General features: G+C 40.4%; 1 protein-coding gene and 1 long non-coding RNA gene across 3 annotated transcripts in view; both read left to right on the forward strand.

Moving 5' to 3' along the window:
• The first annotated feature begins 1,007 nt into the window (after positions 1–1,007).
• LOC106581722 (uncharacterized) lies at positions 1,008–2,517 on the forward strand. The gene is made up of 3 exons (XR_001323168.2): positions 1,008–1,179; positions 1,395–1,474; positions 1,770–2,517. It is a non-coding gene; the product is annotated as an uncharacterized lncRNA (long non-coding RNA).
• A 1,876-nt stretch (positions 2,518–4,393) lies between these two features.
• The window catches only part of scn1laa (sodium channel, voltage-gated, type I-like, alpha), a 41,690-nt gene continuing 30,126 nt past the window's right edge, over positions 4,394–15,957 (forward strand). The window contains exons 1-5 of one of the 2 annotated variants that reach the window (XM_045704499.1): positions 4,394–4,713; positions 12,435–12,748; positions 14,572–14,690; positions 14,940–15,029; positions 15,228–15,356. In XM_045704499.1, the coding sequence (XP_045560455.1) occupies positions 12,488–12,748; positions 14,572–14,690; positions 14,940–15,029; positions 15,228–15,356 (599 nt within the window). In that variant the 5' untranslated portion in view covers positions 4,394–4,713; positions 12,435–12,487. Of the gene's footprint in view, positions 4,714–12,434; positions 12,749–14,571; positions 14,691–14,939; positions 15,030–15,227; positions 15,357–15,957 lie in introns of those variants that run through there. The other variant, XM_045704498.1, reaches the window with a different exon arrangement.

The raw sequence follows: 15,957 nt of genomic DNA on the forward strand, positions 1-15,957 counted from the left end.
AGGATCTGTAGAGAAGAATGGGAGAAATTCCCCAAATACAGGTTTGCCAAGCTTGTAGCATCATACCCAAGAAGTCTTGAGGCGGTAATCGCTGCCAAAGGTGCTTAAACAAAGTACTGAGTAAAGGTTCTGAATACTTATGTTAATGTCATATTTCAGAATAATTTTTCTATACATTTGCAAAAATGTATAAAAACCTGTTTGCTTTGTCATTATGGGGTATTGTGTGTAGATTGATGGGGAAAAAAACCTTTATTCCATTTTAGAATAAGGCTGTAACTTAAAACAAAATGGGGAAAAAGTCAAGGGGTCTGATTACTTTCCAAATGCACTGTAACATAGCTAGCCAGATAGCTAACATCACATGGTGCATGGTGCTAAATAGCTAGCTTGCTACAATACATTATCTATGTTAGCTAACACTATCTCTGACCAAGTCAGATGTGTTAGCTATCTAGCTTGGGTTGTCCAAGTTAGCTAGAAAACTAATTTGTCAGTATTATCATCATGGGAGATGTTAGTTGTTTCAACCAAAACCTATCACCAGCTAAATATGAACACTGGCTAGCTAACATTAGCTAAACAACGAGCGCCTCTGGCTAGCATTGAGAAATGTAGCTATTAATGTTGACAAACAGCGGCCCTTACAGCGAGTAACAAATAATAGCATATTTGACAGGTATTTTGTTAACGTACCTATTTATCCATTTATCTCATTTAGTTAATAAATAAATGTACAGAATGTATTTACAGAATATATAATGTAATTCATATTAGAGGTCTCAGCTGTTACTATATGTTTTTGTGGTGGATTTGACATATTTGTCTGGTATTTTGAGGACCTATTTCGTTAATCTAATTTAGTTCCTGAATAAAATACAGTAGATTAATTAATTTACAGAATAAATGTACAGCATGAATTTACATAATTTATGATTTCTTCTCCCTCTCTCTCTTCGCTCTCTCTCTCTCTCTCTCTCTCTCTCTCTCTCTCTTCTCTCGCTCTCTCTAGCTTTTGGAGGAGATGACAGCACTCATGCACAAGGACGTGGGCAAGCTATTGATAACCAATCTGCATAAATAGGCAGGCAACATAGTTGAGAAGGACCCAAAGAGTCCAATGAAGACGTCATGTGCCCAGTTGCTAGATGGCTGCCCGATCAGAGGTGGAAGAAGCGGGTAAGTGGTTTTATATTATTACTCTTGATGTTCAGCCTGCAGTGGGCAGCTGCTAGGGGTCCACTGATTTGTCTATGATACGGTAGTTGGGTGGTGGCCAATCTAGGTGGCGCAAAAGGGGATGCTCATTCAAGCTTGAGCAGGGAAAGTTAAAACAATGTTCAATAACAATATCAGAGATGCAATGAATGAAGATGTTTAATTCTGTTTTTCAGGCCAGATGGTCAGCGGAACCATTTTCCTGCTGCCATTTATCCTCAAAGAGGATCCAGCACAGTTGTTTGCGGCTGATGAGGTAAGTGAAATAAGAATTGTCGTTACGACATTTTGGAACGCTCATTACTTTTTTTGAGCCATTAGTGCAGGGCTCTACAATTAGGTTCTCGTCACTTTGAATTCTTAGAGTTTGAAAAACGTTTCATTCACTTTGCATTCTGCCCACCCAGCAAAGGCACCTCGAAAAGCTTATATGGATGTATTCAAAAGGATAAATGTCTGTACAGTCACTTGGGACATTTATTCTCATGGTTCACTCACTCTTTACTCGCTCACTTTTTTTCTCTGTATCGTATGTCTGCTTTGTTTACCAGGACCCTGTGTTTCCAACACCAACCATTGTGCTCAGGGGTTGTGTGGATGGAAAGCCTCTGGAGAGTGGAAGCCTTACCTTCATAATCTAGGAACAGGAACTTTCTATCCACTATTATTACATATCTCTTGTCAGACATTCTTTTGACGTCATGTTCCTGACAGACTAGGATCAGTCATTGTCTTGGTCTTACAATCCTTTTCCTGCAGACCACATGCACATCTTCAATGAGGTGTTGACGTATCGCTTGTCCAATTCATTACAGATATGCGTGTGTGTGTGTGTGTGTGGTCTGCTGTCAAATGATTGTAGACTACAATGATTTATCCTAATCTGTCAGGAACATAAAGTCAACAGAATGTCTGACAAGAGAAATGTAGCGATAATGGATTGGAAGATCATGTCCTTAAATTACGAAGGTTTACGATGTGAAAGTGATGGCCCCTTCCGCTTTACTACCGTGTCCTCCAGTCACATACTCATGTTCTTAGATTATACTGTACCTCTATTATTGAACAATTACATTGTTTTAAATTGTACTTTGAAATGACTGGAAATTGTACTATGTTGGAAATTGTACTTTGAAATGAATGGAAATATGTTGGAAATTGTACTTTGAAATGAATGGAAATGGTACTTTGTTGGAAATTGTACTTTGAGTTTGAAATGAAATGGTACTTTGTTTGAAATTGTAGATTCTACTTTGTTTTGTACTTCTTGGTTGTATAATAAATGATTGGTAAATTTGACATTTGTTTAGTCATTATTGATTATTATTTCAATACATTTGAAGGGATCAACGTATTTTAACAAAATTGCAGAAGAACCACCATATTTTAAAGAAACATTTGATTTAGGTTCTATACAGAAACCTTTAGAGATCGACAAAGAACCATCAATGCTGTGCTACAAGAGGTTGGGTTAGGGTTAGGGCTAGGGTTCTTTGTAGAACCAATAATGGACATTTGTAGAACTTTTTATGCTGGATACTTGTGTAACCAATAATGGTTATTTGGAGCTCTTGATATTTATATTGTGTTCTTTTGTTGTTTGTAGGGTTCTTTAAAGGAACAACCCATTCATGGTTCTTTGGAGACCCAAAAATGGTTCCCTATGGCATCGCTCACAAGAACCCTATTTGGTTCCAACTTGCACCTTTATTTTTAAGTGTGTGAATCAGTTAAATGATTTGGAACATTTAAAGCAGTTAAAATCACACTCCTCACTGCACATTTCAAAGTGTCCCATCACACACTTGCTTTCCCATGATGCATGCTGTGCTGCCCAGGGTTGTATTAGCTCAGTCCGTGCCACATTGGTCAAGTCCCCCTGCTCAGATGTTGCATGCATCAACCAATGGTTGCGTGCCACATCATCGACTGTGTCACCAACTGACAGATTGCTATAATATATGATGGAGTTAGCTGATAAGTAAAATACTTGTCCAGGCATTGTAAAATCTAGGTATTCGTCAGCAACGCCTAGGCGGGGGAACGCACCCATTGTCTGGCTAGCTGGCACTCAGACAAATGTTGGCTCACTAGGGCACCATCCATTAGGATCCCTGTCTTTGAGTACTGATGTTCTGGAAATTACTGAACCCGTCAGTGTTGTTAATGATGATTCAGAGAAGTGGGTTAGGGTGGAAACTCACACAGTGGCCAACTGTGCTATAGCAACATGAACCCAGCAATGTGCCCTGAATGAGAAAAAAAAGGCTCCCGGGAAAAACATTTAACAGGGAAGTCTGTAAATGTCACACAGCGGTTTGTTAGTCATACATCAGCGTGGGCCCATTTGGCAACGAAAGGAATTTACCCAGAAAACAAAAACCTGTAGAAATTCATCTAAATGAAGTTAATTAAAAAGTAGTGTCATTGGAATTTACCCAAATTAGAGTTTAAACAACACATTTTCCCCCATTGTAACACCAATCTATATGTACTCCCTTCACTCACACACCTCCAGTCAGGATCCGACTAAAGAGATCCTCTCATGTTGAATGGAAAACTACAAAGACCTTCAATAAAATAAAACCTTTTTTTCTGGAAACACAGAATTGATGGTTGCTGTATTTCAGCACATGGATGAATGATATGTACAAAACGCAACGCATTGGATTTGATCCCTGAACAATGCTGCCTGCAGCCACCAGGTGCCATCAGAACACTTGAAAGCATATAGTCTGGGGTATTTTTGGGCTAGAACGACAGAGGGCAATATTCACACTTGTTTATAAGTGCATTTCTCTGCCTTCTTATTTGTCACAGATTTCCTCTAATAAAAATGTTTTAAAATACTAATAAATCACACAGAAAGCTGGTATTTTGTACTAATATGATATGAAACTGTCTCTAGTGCTACAAGGTTTTTTTTTTTTTTATTGATGCACACGTTGTAGTGACAATGTGTAGTGAAGCCTTTAGCATTTTCATAATGAGAAAAACACTCTCACATCGTATTACCACAGTCACCCACTGTGTGTATCAGAAACTACCTCCATACTTCACCAACATCCAGAGATGACTAACACTTTTTGAATGTTCTTCAATGTGTTACAGTAGGTATGCCTACATGTAATCTCCATTTCAGTGATACTAAACTGTAGACTTCCCATTATCTCTTCCCGACATCCACGACCACAGACAGACATTATTTCTGATCACGCACACAACCCCCGACTCTCTGCCGTCATTGGTACCCGGTAACAACCGGAAGCGAAACAGAATGCTCTGAACAAGACGACTGTGGCAACAAGTTAATCACTCTCTCCTGTGATTTTTTGTTGTTGTCCATCTCTGGGAAATACTAAATCGAAAGAAGAAAACACATTTGACTTAGTCAAGTTTACACATGTGTCCTTCAATCACCTTACTCGGGAGAAAGCAACATCAAGGCGTGCCTAGCGATTATTGTCTTTACCTGCCTTGGATGAAAAACGAATGGTAAGTATAGGGGATGGGAATGGGTGCCATAGGGCTGCCCAAAGGTGGGAAATGATTGCGTAATTTAAATAAATCTCTCAAAAAACCATCTTTAATGTCTCAGGTGAAAACGGAGTGGGAGCTGTCCCTGTTTTTCAAAACTGATGCATGACAAGGTTGATGGAAAAATATGGTTAAAGAAGATGCCTGGAGGGTCCTGATACAATAATGATCAGTTATTGGTAACAGAATATCCCATGATGTGTAACCTATAGCTGACCTATTCAAATAATTATGATAGGGACTATTGTATACTCAGATAATGTAGTTTAGGCTAATCCGTACTATGGGCATCTTGTCATTTTGACAGGGGATTACCAGATTTTACAGATCTGTATTTTATTCATTTAAAAAACAACTGTGGCGTAGGTTTTAAAGGGAATTAGTCTTGCTGGGTGAAATAAGCTGTTTAGCAGATAATACTATGATCCTGCTAGTTATTACAATATTTGTGTGATCAAACCTTATTCATATAATGTCAGTGGGTCAAACCCTGGATCAGGCATGAAATAAAAGGGGAAAGGGAAAGGGGGATACCTAGTCAGTTGTCCAACTGAATGTATTCAACTGAAATGTGTCTTCCGCATTTAACTCATCCCCTCTAACCTCTGACAACATTGTTCTTTCGGCATGTCCAATCTCCCATAGAAAATATAGTTCAACACAAAATATAATGCGCCCTACTGTAGCCTAGTTTAATAACCTTGTTAGGGCGGATATATGAATCGAATGTTATTGATCACTGTGATCATAATAGTGTCCCGTCTGCTGCTGCAGTATTGTTTCAGCTGACCCATCAATAGTGTTTCTAATTGGGTGCCACTTCCAGGTATTCCAACCTGTTAGTTTAATGTCAACAGAGTGGCAATAAGGCTAGCAACGTTGGAACAGCCGGACAAATAGCCTACTGTAGCCAACACTTCATCACATGGGACTAGATAGGCTGTAATATGATTATTGCCATATAAAGATGAGAATTGATGAGAATGAGAATTGAACATATACCAGTCAAGAACGATTTTACTTTATCCCACTAGCAAAACATGTTTGTATGTATTTATCTGCGACATTATCCTGTCATAACTCTTCAATATACATATATTTATAGGCTATAAATCGTAATCAGTCTGTTTAGACTCATCGTAATGTATAGGTCTACATTATTTATAGTATCGCCGACGCGCTAAATGTGTCACACTTCTCCAGTCATTCTACAACTTAGCCAATTTTTTTTATCTGAAAAATCGAGGCGTGAGGCGTGATGCAAGCAGTGGTTGTGGGCGCTTGGCTATAGCCTACTGTCGTGTACGTGAATGGGAAGGGTGGCTTGAGGGTGTTGGTTCTACCAGACTCGCTGGGTAGGGCGGAGATTTTGCTCTGAGAGAGCCTTCTCCATGGAAATAATTGAAGCCTACAATATGGCGACAGCAGTTGAACCCCCTTCGTACGTCATATCTACCATTGATAAGGTAACTTGTTTGATGCCCTCCGGTATCATCGGATGCGGTCATATTCATATTCATATCCAAAATATAAGCCTAATCAAGTCATTCATTTTCGAATGTATCCGTACACCTTTCTCCTTTTCTGTTGTGTGGACAGATTTATATGTATTTACATTCCCTCAGCGCGCCTCTCAGGGTGGACTTTCTTATGGACGAGACGCAGAAATGCATGAACATACAGAAGTCAGTCAGCTAGCTGCGTGTCAAGGTTGTGGTAATAGTCAAGCAGATGTTTTAAATGTGTCATTTATTGGCTGCGGGTTTAAATACGATATTGGTCATACATTCTCAATACTCATTTGTTTGATTGGTTAAGATAACAAAAATGTAAGCTATTTTACCTCAATAACTCAGTGTTGCTTGCTTTCTGATATATAACGTTGCTTTTGTACAATTTCGTTGTAGTAGTCGGCAAAACAGCAAAACAGCGCTTTTATTAATTTAAAGTCCCATCTCAACTTTCCTAAATCGTATCATAAATTTGCCTGCATGAGTAACCCAGGTCAACATGCATATTTTGTCATGAAATTGAACATAATTTACAGTTGGCTAAGTGATATACCACTAAGGCGAGTGTGATTTGAATAGTTAGTTAGACTACATAATTTTGTACGCTCTTATGTGAGTAATGCAATGAACTTTAGATTTCTCCCTCTTGGGCAAATCTCTTGTGAAATAATGGAGGATAAATCAGTGCCATTCACATGAGCAGACACTCTGGAGGGAGGGTATCACGCATTTCTGATAGACCCACTGGCATTTCTGCGCTTAGTCCAGTGCGGTTAACCTTTCAGCACCATGGACAGCAGCACATGCGCGAAAAGTAGGACTGCCCGGTAGAATCAATCCGTCAATCAACAGCACCCGTACACGAAAGAGAGGGAGAGCAAGTAGCCTTCGTTGCTCTGTTAGACTGATTTGGGATTATTTATTTCGATAACAGACTAAGCAACTAAAATTGGACTTTCAATGTGGTTTATGGTCGGCTACAGTAGGAAATATGCAGATGCTCTGAAGCTCTGTCCCTAAATGTTTTCGCCTAAATAACAAGCTGCTAAAACGTCATGATGCATGGCAATTATGGTTTAAATAATCTATGCTATATCATGTCTATAGCCGTGGTTCTACTTCCCTCCCTGGAGTCCTTTCATTGTACCTGAGTTCATTGTACATTTTTCAAGTAAGAAGACTAACACACTTTAGCTTGAGTGCCCGTCTGTTTCTGCTCTCTTGCTAACTCGTTGTCAACAATGATAATTATCCGTGATAATTCCATAATGTGTTGACAAGAGAGAAAAAACATACCAGCACTTAGGCTAAAAAAAGCACATTGAGACAAGTAGCTTACCATGGGTTTTCTGTCAACCTGTTTGAATTAATGAAACATGGAGGGCGGGGCTAATATGCACGGTGAAAGATAGAGAAAACAAAAGTGGTGTCATTTGAGGTCAGTGAACGATAGAGGAGACAAATGAGTTGCCATTTTTGGTCAGCTGGCCACCTCAAGGTCTTGATGTCAAGGCAACAGCTTGCAGATGAAGAGAACTATCTGAAGCACATTAGCAGCTCATAGTCGTGTGCAATAGATACTAGAGGCCTGTATGAAACACTGGTTTCAAGTTCTACGTTTTAATGTCACATGCACAAGTACAGTGAAATGCCTTTCTTGATAGCTCTAACCCAACAATGCAGTAATCAATAACAATGTAATATTAAAAATAACATAAGGTCCAACAAAAACACACAAGAAATAAGAGCACGAGAAAGTAAGTAAGCATACTATATACAGGGTCAGTCAGTTCCAGTACCATATTTACAATGTGCAGGGATACTGGAGTGATAGGGGTAGATATGTACAGCTGAAGTCGGAAGTTTACATACACCTTAGCCAAATACATTTAAACTCAGTTTTTCACAATCCCTGACATTTAATCCTAGTAAACATTCCCTGTCTTAGGTCAGTTAGGATCACCGCTGTATTTTAAGAACCTGAAATGTCAGAATAATAGTAGAGAGAATGATTTATTTCAGCTTTTATTTCTTTCATCACATTCCCAGTGGGTCAGAAGTTTACATACACTCAATTAGTATTTGGTAGCATTGCCTGCACCACCATCTGTAGTGCCATGCGATCTAGGGAGGTGCTATCCTGTAGACCATGATCAGCTCCTTGGTCTTACTGACGTTGAGGGAGAGGTTGTTGTCCTGGCACCACATTGACAGGTTACTGACCTCCTCCCTGTAGGCTGTCTCATCGTCGACGGTGATCAGGCCTATCACCGCCGCGTTGTCAGCAAACTTTAAACTTTTTTTTATTTAACCTTTATTTAACTAGGCAAGTCAGTTAAGAACAACTTATTATTTACAATGACAGCCTACCCCAGCCAAACCCTAACCCGGAAGATGCTCGGTCATTTGTGTGCCGCCCTATGGGACACCCAATCACGGCCGGTTGTGATACAGCCTGGAATCGAACCAGGGTTTGTAGCGACGCCTCTAGCACTGAGATGCAGTGCATTAGACATCTGTGCCACTCGGGAGCCCTACTTGATGATGGTGTTGGAGTCGTGCGTGGCCATGTAGTCATGGGTGAACAGGGAGTACAGGAGGGGACAAAGCACACACCCCTATGGGGCACCCGTGTTGAGGGTCAGCATGGCGGAGGTGATGTTGCCTACCCTCACCACCTGGGATCAGCCTATCAGGAAGTCCAGGATCCAGTTGCAGAGGGATGTGTTCAGTCCCAGGGTCCTAAGCTCGGTGATGTGCTTGGAGGGGACAATGATGTTGAACGCTGAGCTGTAGTGAATAAACAGCATTCTCATGAAGGTAATCCTCTTACCTAGGTGGATGAGGGCAGTGTCGAGTGCAATTGAGATTGTGTCGTTTATGGATCTGTTGGGACAGTATGTAAATTGGAGTGGTGTCCGGGATGATGGAGTTGATGTGTGCCATAACCAGCCTCTCAAAACACTTCATGATTACAGATGTGAGTGCTACAGAGCGGTAGTCATTGTGGCATGAAGCCTTATAGTTCTTGGGAACAGGAATGATGGTGGCCATCTGTTTATGCTGCCTATGTTTGGTGGCCAGTCGCTTCAATATTTATTTTGGATCACATATTAAGTCTAATCACTAGTCAGTATTTACAGTATGTCTGTAGTGCGTGTATATGGGAGGCGAAGTCAAGTGCAGGAGCGCGGAGTAATATAAACAGGCGCACTTTAATACCGGTTACCAAATGACAGCACATAACACATACTAGTGCCAAAAACACGGTCTAAAACAAAACTGCAACGCCTGACAATCATCCACGTAACAAAATAACAATCACTCACAAATACAACATGGGGAACAGAGGGTTAAATAATAAACAAGTGATTGGTGAGTGAAGCCAGGTGTGATAAGACAAAGACAGAACAAATGGAAAATGAAAAGTGGATCGGCGGTGGCTAGAAAGCCGGTGACGTCGACCGCCGGGAACGCCGCCCGAACAAGGAGAGGGACCGACTTCGGCGGAAGTCGTGACAATGTCAATAAACATAGATTCGAGGAGTTAACACAGAACATAGCCTACCAAACAGAAATTCTTCAACTGCTGCCAACAGTCACCATGTTTTCACTGGATACAGTTTGGCCACACACCTACGGTCACATCTGACTGTAAGATACGTTTGACTGGATCCCTTTTAGTTGACGTCATGTATCTAGTCCATTATCTGTTTATTATCTTAATGCACATTGAGTTAGATGTACCGAGGTTATAGGAATAATGATCTTATGTTATATTGTGTTGAATGAGTTGTTGTGTTATATGGAGATACTGTAGTGTACAGTATGAATTATTGTGCCCGTGGTTTTGTCTTGCAGCTGGATTGTGACCGAACATTTACCTGTATTCTCTGGTAGAAGCAATCTAAAATAAATGGAAGGCGAAACAGCTTGTAGTAGGTCCGATGGAGAGGCCTGCCTCCCTGAAACCTAGAGAAAGGTTAGTACCAGGATTATAGCATGACTCCAACCTGGCATCTCAGCGATTACATTGGAAACTGGGAATTGCTCCCAGATACCATTGAAGCCAGGAAGTATTTTCTTTTACATCACGGCGCATTCTCACTTATATAGCTGTTGGAAAGTGCTGCACGGATAAAAGATGAAATGATTCATACAGACATTTACATTCACCTTTAAATCAATTTTTGGGGGGTTTTGTTTTGTCGAGCAAGGTACCCACTGGGCAAAAACTAGTTGAATCAACGTTGTTTCCACATCATTTCAACCAAAACATTCAATGTGATGACATTGAATCAATGTGGAAAACCGATTGGATTTGTAAAAAGTCATCAACGTAAAGGGATTTCAGGAATGTTTGTCTTTTTTTTCACCCAATTTAGAACCTAAAACCAATTACATGTTTAAGATGTTCGTTGATCTTTACGTTGAAGGCATGTTAACAGACAACTCAATCAAAGACAAATCAAAACTAGACGTTCAACTGATGTAAACTCCAAAAGGTTTAAAAACTCTTTAACATAAAAAGACTTTAAACGAATATAAAATCTTGGCTATATTACATACGTAGATTAGTCATTCATCTGTGTTTGAATATGACATTTGTATTTTTATAGCCAACAATATAAAATATTTCATTCTAAATAATTGGTTCTATTATTCAGAATGCAGGTGTCAGCTCTTCATTGTACTCTTTTCAGAACTGCTTCTACTTGTGTATGTGCTCTGCTCCTTTAGTGCGTGCACTCATACCTGTAAAGGCAATTATAAAGGTTGCCTTTTGTGTCTGGAGTCAACGTTTCAGATGCATTAAGGAGGAATTCTAGATACCCTAATGTAGCTGAATTTGATACACAGCTACAACTGGCAAATTCTGTACAGATAAACTAAGCCATTTCCTAATGACTTCTTCCATTTAATGAAGGGAAACTAGATGTGGCTTCTAGCCATTAAAGTCAATAGAAGATGTGTGAGTAGTATAGAGTACTAATGCTGATGATATGCACTTCTGAAATCGTTCCAAATTCAGGTTCATATGAATTGGCATTTGTGTGTAGCTGGCTGAAGAGTCAAACTAAACCACAGCTGTGCTATTAAGGTATTTATATTATAGTGTATTATGTTGCCTTTGGCAGGATCTGCTTTTCTGTTATATGTAACAAATCATTCATAGTCACAACCCACAACCTAAATATGGGGTGATATAACCTAATGCCATAACAGAGCACAAATATACCTCAGAGGTTACAACGACTACTTTCGTTTCACTAAATTCCTCAATGGGGTTTTACTATGTTGACATATTGATGTGATTTATATTCAATCCAGTCCAGCATTGACCAATGTGTTAGTGATTGATTTCTTGGCTCTGTCAAGACAAACAATGGACTTATTTTATGACACTATTGCACTATAAAGCCAATGACATAGAGATAAAGCTGAGGCCTCTGCACAGCGGGACAGACGCAAAGGGGAGCTGTGGTGAAAGGGATGCACGATATTGCCATTGCAGTGTCACTGTGCATCATCTTACTACTCTCTGAGCCTATTTGGAACATCAGCCTCTCCCTCTGTAATTTTGTTACTCATTTTAAGGTGGAAACTCTGGGCTCGGAACGAAACCGTGCCTTCTAGCTGTTGTCGGTAGGATTGGCTCTGGAGCAGAGAGTAATGAGTTAAACTACAAGCCTGTATTATATGGCAAATCAGATTTCATTATTGCCGGGTAGTTGCTGTGGATTCAAGAGCGAAGACAGGTCTCCCTAGACTGATAATGGATTGCTACTTGTCCTCTGTGGGATCCACAGCCAGATCTCCCTCCACTCATGGGCTTGTTTATTTAAAGTAAAGTAATAGGTGTGAAGAATAGACTGTAAAGTTCCTCATATTGATTGTTATACTGCCAAAGAGATGCGGTATGGAAAGCATTTCTGTTTTCCTTTGTCACTGGTATCCGTGTGACATTGGATGATTGTGAGTGTAAGATTATATCGGGAGAATATTGTCCAAGTCACTGTGTTCTGCACTCATACAGGTTGCACATTTCCTTCAGCAGAAATATTTCGTAGGTTTTATGTCTTTTTTTGGGGATATCCATGCCTCAGGAGTTGATACAGAGTCACTACCCTTGCCTCTAACTGGAGCTTCTCCCTCTTGTTTCTCCAGTCCTTTCTAATGAAGGAGGCTAGCCGTTCACTCTGAATGTGCAGGATGAAAAGATGGCACAGCTGCTTGTACCGCCAGGACCAGACAGCTTCCGCCTGTTTTGTCGTGACTCCCTTGATGCCATTGAGAGGCGGATCGCTGAGGAGAACGCCAAGAAACCCAAGGGGAAGCCCGATGACGATGACGACAACGGACCCAAGCCCAGCAGTGACCTGGAGGCAGGCAAATCACTGCCACTCATATACGGGGACATTCCCAAAGGATTGGTGTCCACACCACTGGAGGACCTGGACACCTTCTACAGCAACCAGAAAGTGAGTTGGATTGGTCATCACAAAGAGCTGGGCATTGAAACCAAGGAAGAGGTGTTTGAAGGAGCTGTGAAGGGTTATGGCAGTCTTGGAAACCATAGACATGCATTAATGTGTAACACACAGTTGTCTGTAACGTTGCATAACGGATGTAGTAGCTCATGTTTTTGCATACAGTAGCCCTCAACTTTGGATCTGCATACTATTTTGAGTAGAGGGTTTATGTTGATGCATACTACTGTCTATCCGGTCATGTGTACAGTATTCCCGTGCTGTGAGAGATCTCTGTGTCAGGCACTGTGATGCTGTGACACCCAGAGTTGTCTAGCACAGGCTTTCTCTGTTGTCAGATCCAGTTTCAGTTGTTATTGTGTAGGACAGGTGGTGGAGCACGCCCTCATCCATCCAGAGCCTTTGTATCCAAGGTGACAGGAAAGCAAGGATCGATAGGGATACCATCTGACAAGTTCAGGGAAGACATATTACCACACCACAGAGTAGGGCTGGGCAATATGGTCAAAATATCATATCCCGATATAGGTCATTTCATATCCCGATAACGATACATATCACGATATACACATTTTCTGTAAATTCAATGAATAAATCGTTTATGTAAAATGACCACATGTGAAGGCCTATTTCTTATTATATTTTGAATTATACTCAACAAAGAAAAGGTATTTGCATTTGGTACCTTGGGTCGAGTGTTAGCACCAACACACGAAACCCCCATTTCTCGACCGTGTAAATTGGGGCCATGTCTTTGCTAAGTTGTAACGGCAGCGGTTATCGCCTTCCATCTTCATGATTCTTTGCCATATGGTGTGCCGCGGACAAAAGCCTCTTGCAACGTCTGAGTCGGGGGTTTGTTTTGAGCACTCGACTACTTTTTGTGGTCTCATCCGTACTCTCCATACTGTTTCATTTGATTCTTGCATAGGTGGTAAAAGAGGTTAGTGGTGTTTGAGCCTGTTGTCGGGACCGGCCTGCGGCATATTTTGCAGAGGACGGTTTCTGGTCCGTGTCAGACTTTTCATACCCAAACCACGTCCATGCGACCGACGTAACCCCTCTTTTAGGTACAGTCTCCGTGCTCTGTGTCGCGTTCACTCTCCTCCATGTTTGTTTGTGTTGCAAATTTCCTTCCACGTGGCACGTGTGGAAGAACGCAAAGCGACGTCCAATTGACGGAAAATATTGCCGTAAAGAGTGTGATTTGCGACACAACGAAATAAACGATAGAGCATAATATGAAACGATAGACGTTTATATATATATGTATATATATGTATATATATATATGTATATATATATATGTATATATATATATATATATATATATATATATATATATATATATATATATATATATACATATATATATATATATATATATATATATATATATATATATATATATATATACATATATATATAAACGTCTATATATATCGTTATATCGCCGAGCCCTACCACAGAGTATCGCTGTGCTCTAGAATGTGTGCTATAGCAATACCAGAAGCTGGTGTTGTGTTGTTGTTCTTCTCAAAGAGAAAAATGCATAATTCACATATTTTTGTTTAGTGAATAGTTCATTTCCATCACTCCTAACTGACCAGGAATATGTGTTTACAGTCTCATGGGGTGTCTTTCTCCCTGTCTCTCCCTTTCCCTCTCTCTTTCCCTCTCTCTCTCTCTCGCTCTCTCTCTCTCACCCTCTCTCTCTCCCTTTCTCTCTCTCTCTCTCTCTCTCTCTCTCTCTCTCTCTCTCACTCACCCTCTCTCTTTCCCTCTCTCTCTCCCTTTCTCTCTCTCTCTCACAGACCTTTATAGTATTGAACCGAGGGAAGGCCATCTTCCGCTTCAACGCCACTCCTGCCTTGTATGTCTTAAGCCCCTTCAACCCTCTTAGAAGAATATCAATTAAGGTACTGGTTCACTCATATCCTTTCATTGTCGTTTTTTTTTAAATTAATGTTTTTTTTTTTAGGTCAAATTAAATCTATATCCAAATATCCCATGTCTTTATCCTGTTTGAACAGATAATTAGTGCAGTATAGTGATTTGTGTACTGAAGATATGTGCTCACCTGATACGTTCTATGCCCGATGTCAGGTGTTGTATCGTATGTCATGTGTAAGCAATATTGAACCAGTCTGGACAGTTCCGTTTCCTTGACAACTGCCTCCACATTGTTCAGCATGGTAATCATGTTCACTATCCTTACCAACTGTGCGTTTATGACCCTGAGTCAGCCCCCGGACTGGGCAAAGAACATAGAGTAAGTCATCCTCTTACCCCAAAATCGACATGCTTCCACAATACACATCCACAATACCCATCCACAATACACATCCACAATACACATCCACAATACACATCCACGATACCCATCCACAATACACATCCACAATACACATCCACAATACCCATCCACAATTATTCATGTCGACTAACCAGTCCCCTTTGTTACCAACAGGTACACATTCACTGGAATTTATACATTTGAATCTCTTATAAAAATATTGGCAAGGGGCTTCTGTGTCGGGAAGTTCACCTTTCTACGAGATCCATGGAACTGGTTGGATTTCTGTGTTATTGTCATGGCGTAAGTATTCACACGTTTTCCTGGTATGAGCTGTAACGGGATACTGTATCCCGCGTACCTAGCTGTATGATGTAACTAGTGGCAACACTATACACTAATGTTCAGTCTGTAAAGTTCTCACGACAAATCCACTTCTACGCTACAAGTCATTTTGCCTATTTCTATTAACAGCTACCAGACTTCACTACCATTTGTTTTTGCTGCTTGAGGCAGATGAGTTACAAGTATTGGGTAACTGTACATGTAGTTTAGCACATTGATTCTGTTTGTTGTTCAGGGGCAACAAGTCCCCTTAGTTTATTCTTTGTGTTGTTAGTGTATTAATTGTTGGAGCATACACAAGACAACAGTTGTGATGCAATACTGTGTTGGAATGGTTGCACATCTTTGTAATTATAATCCCATGCAGACATGATGAATATTGAGGCACTTCTCAGTCTAACCTTAGCTTTGCTAGTGTCCTTCCTCTGACTCCTCACACCTATTGTCTACCCCACCATGTAATTGTGTTTGAGGGGTTTAGGGACCTTGCCATGTTACATGAATGTATTTTCTCCTGAAGTACACAAGCTCTATTGTAATTGTGAATTTTCCTGCAGGT

The sequence above is a fragment of the Salmo salar genome, chromosome ssa21 (genome assembly GCF_905237065.1).
Source record: "Salmo salar chromosome ssa21, Ssal_v3.1, whole genome shotgun sequence".
NCBI classification, from domain to species: domain Eukaryota; kingdom Metazoa; phylum Chordata; class Actinopteri; order Salmoniformes; family Salmonidae; genus Salmo; species Salmo salar.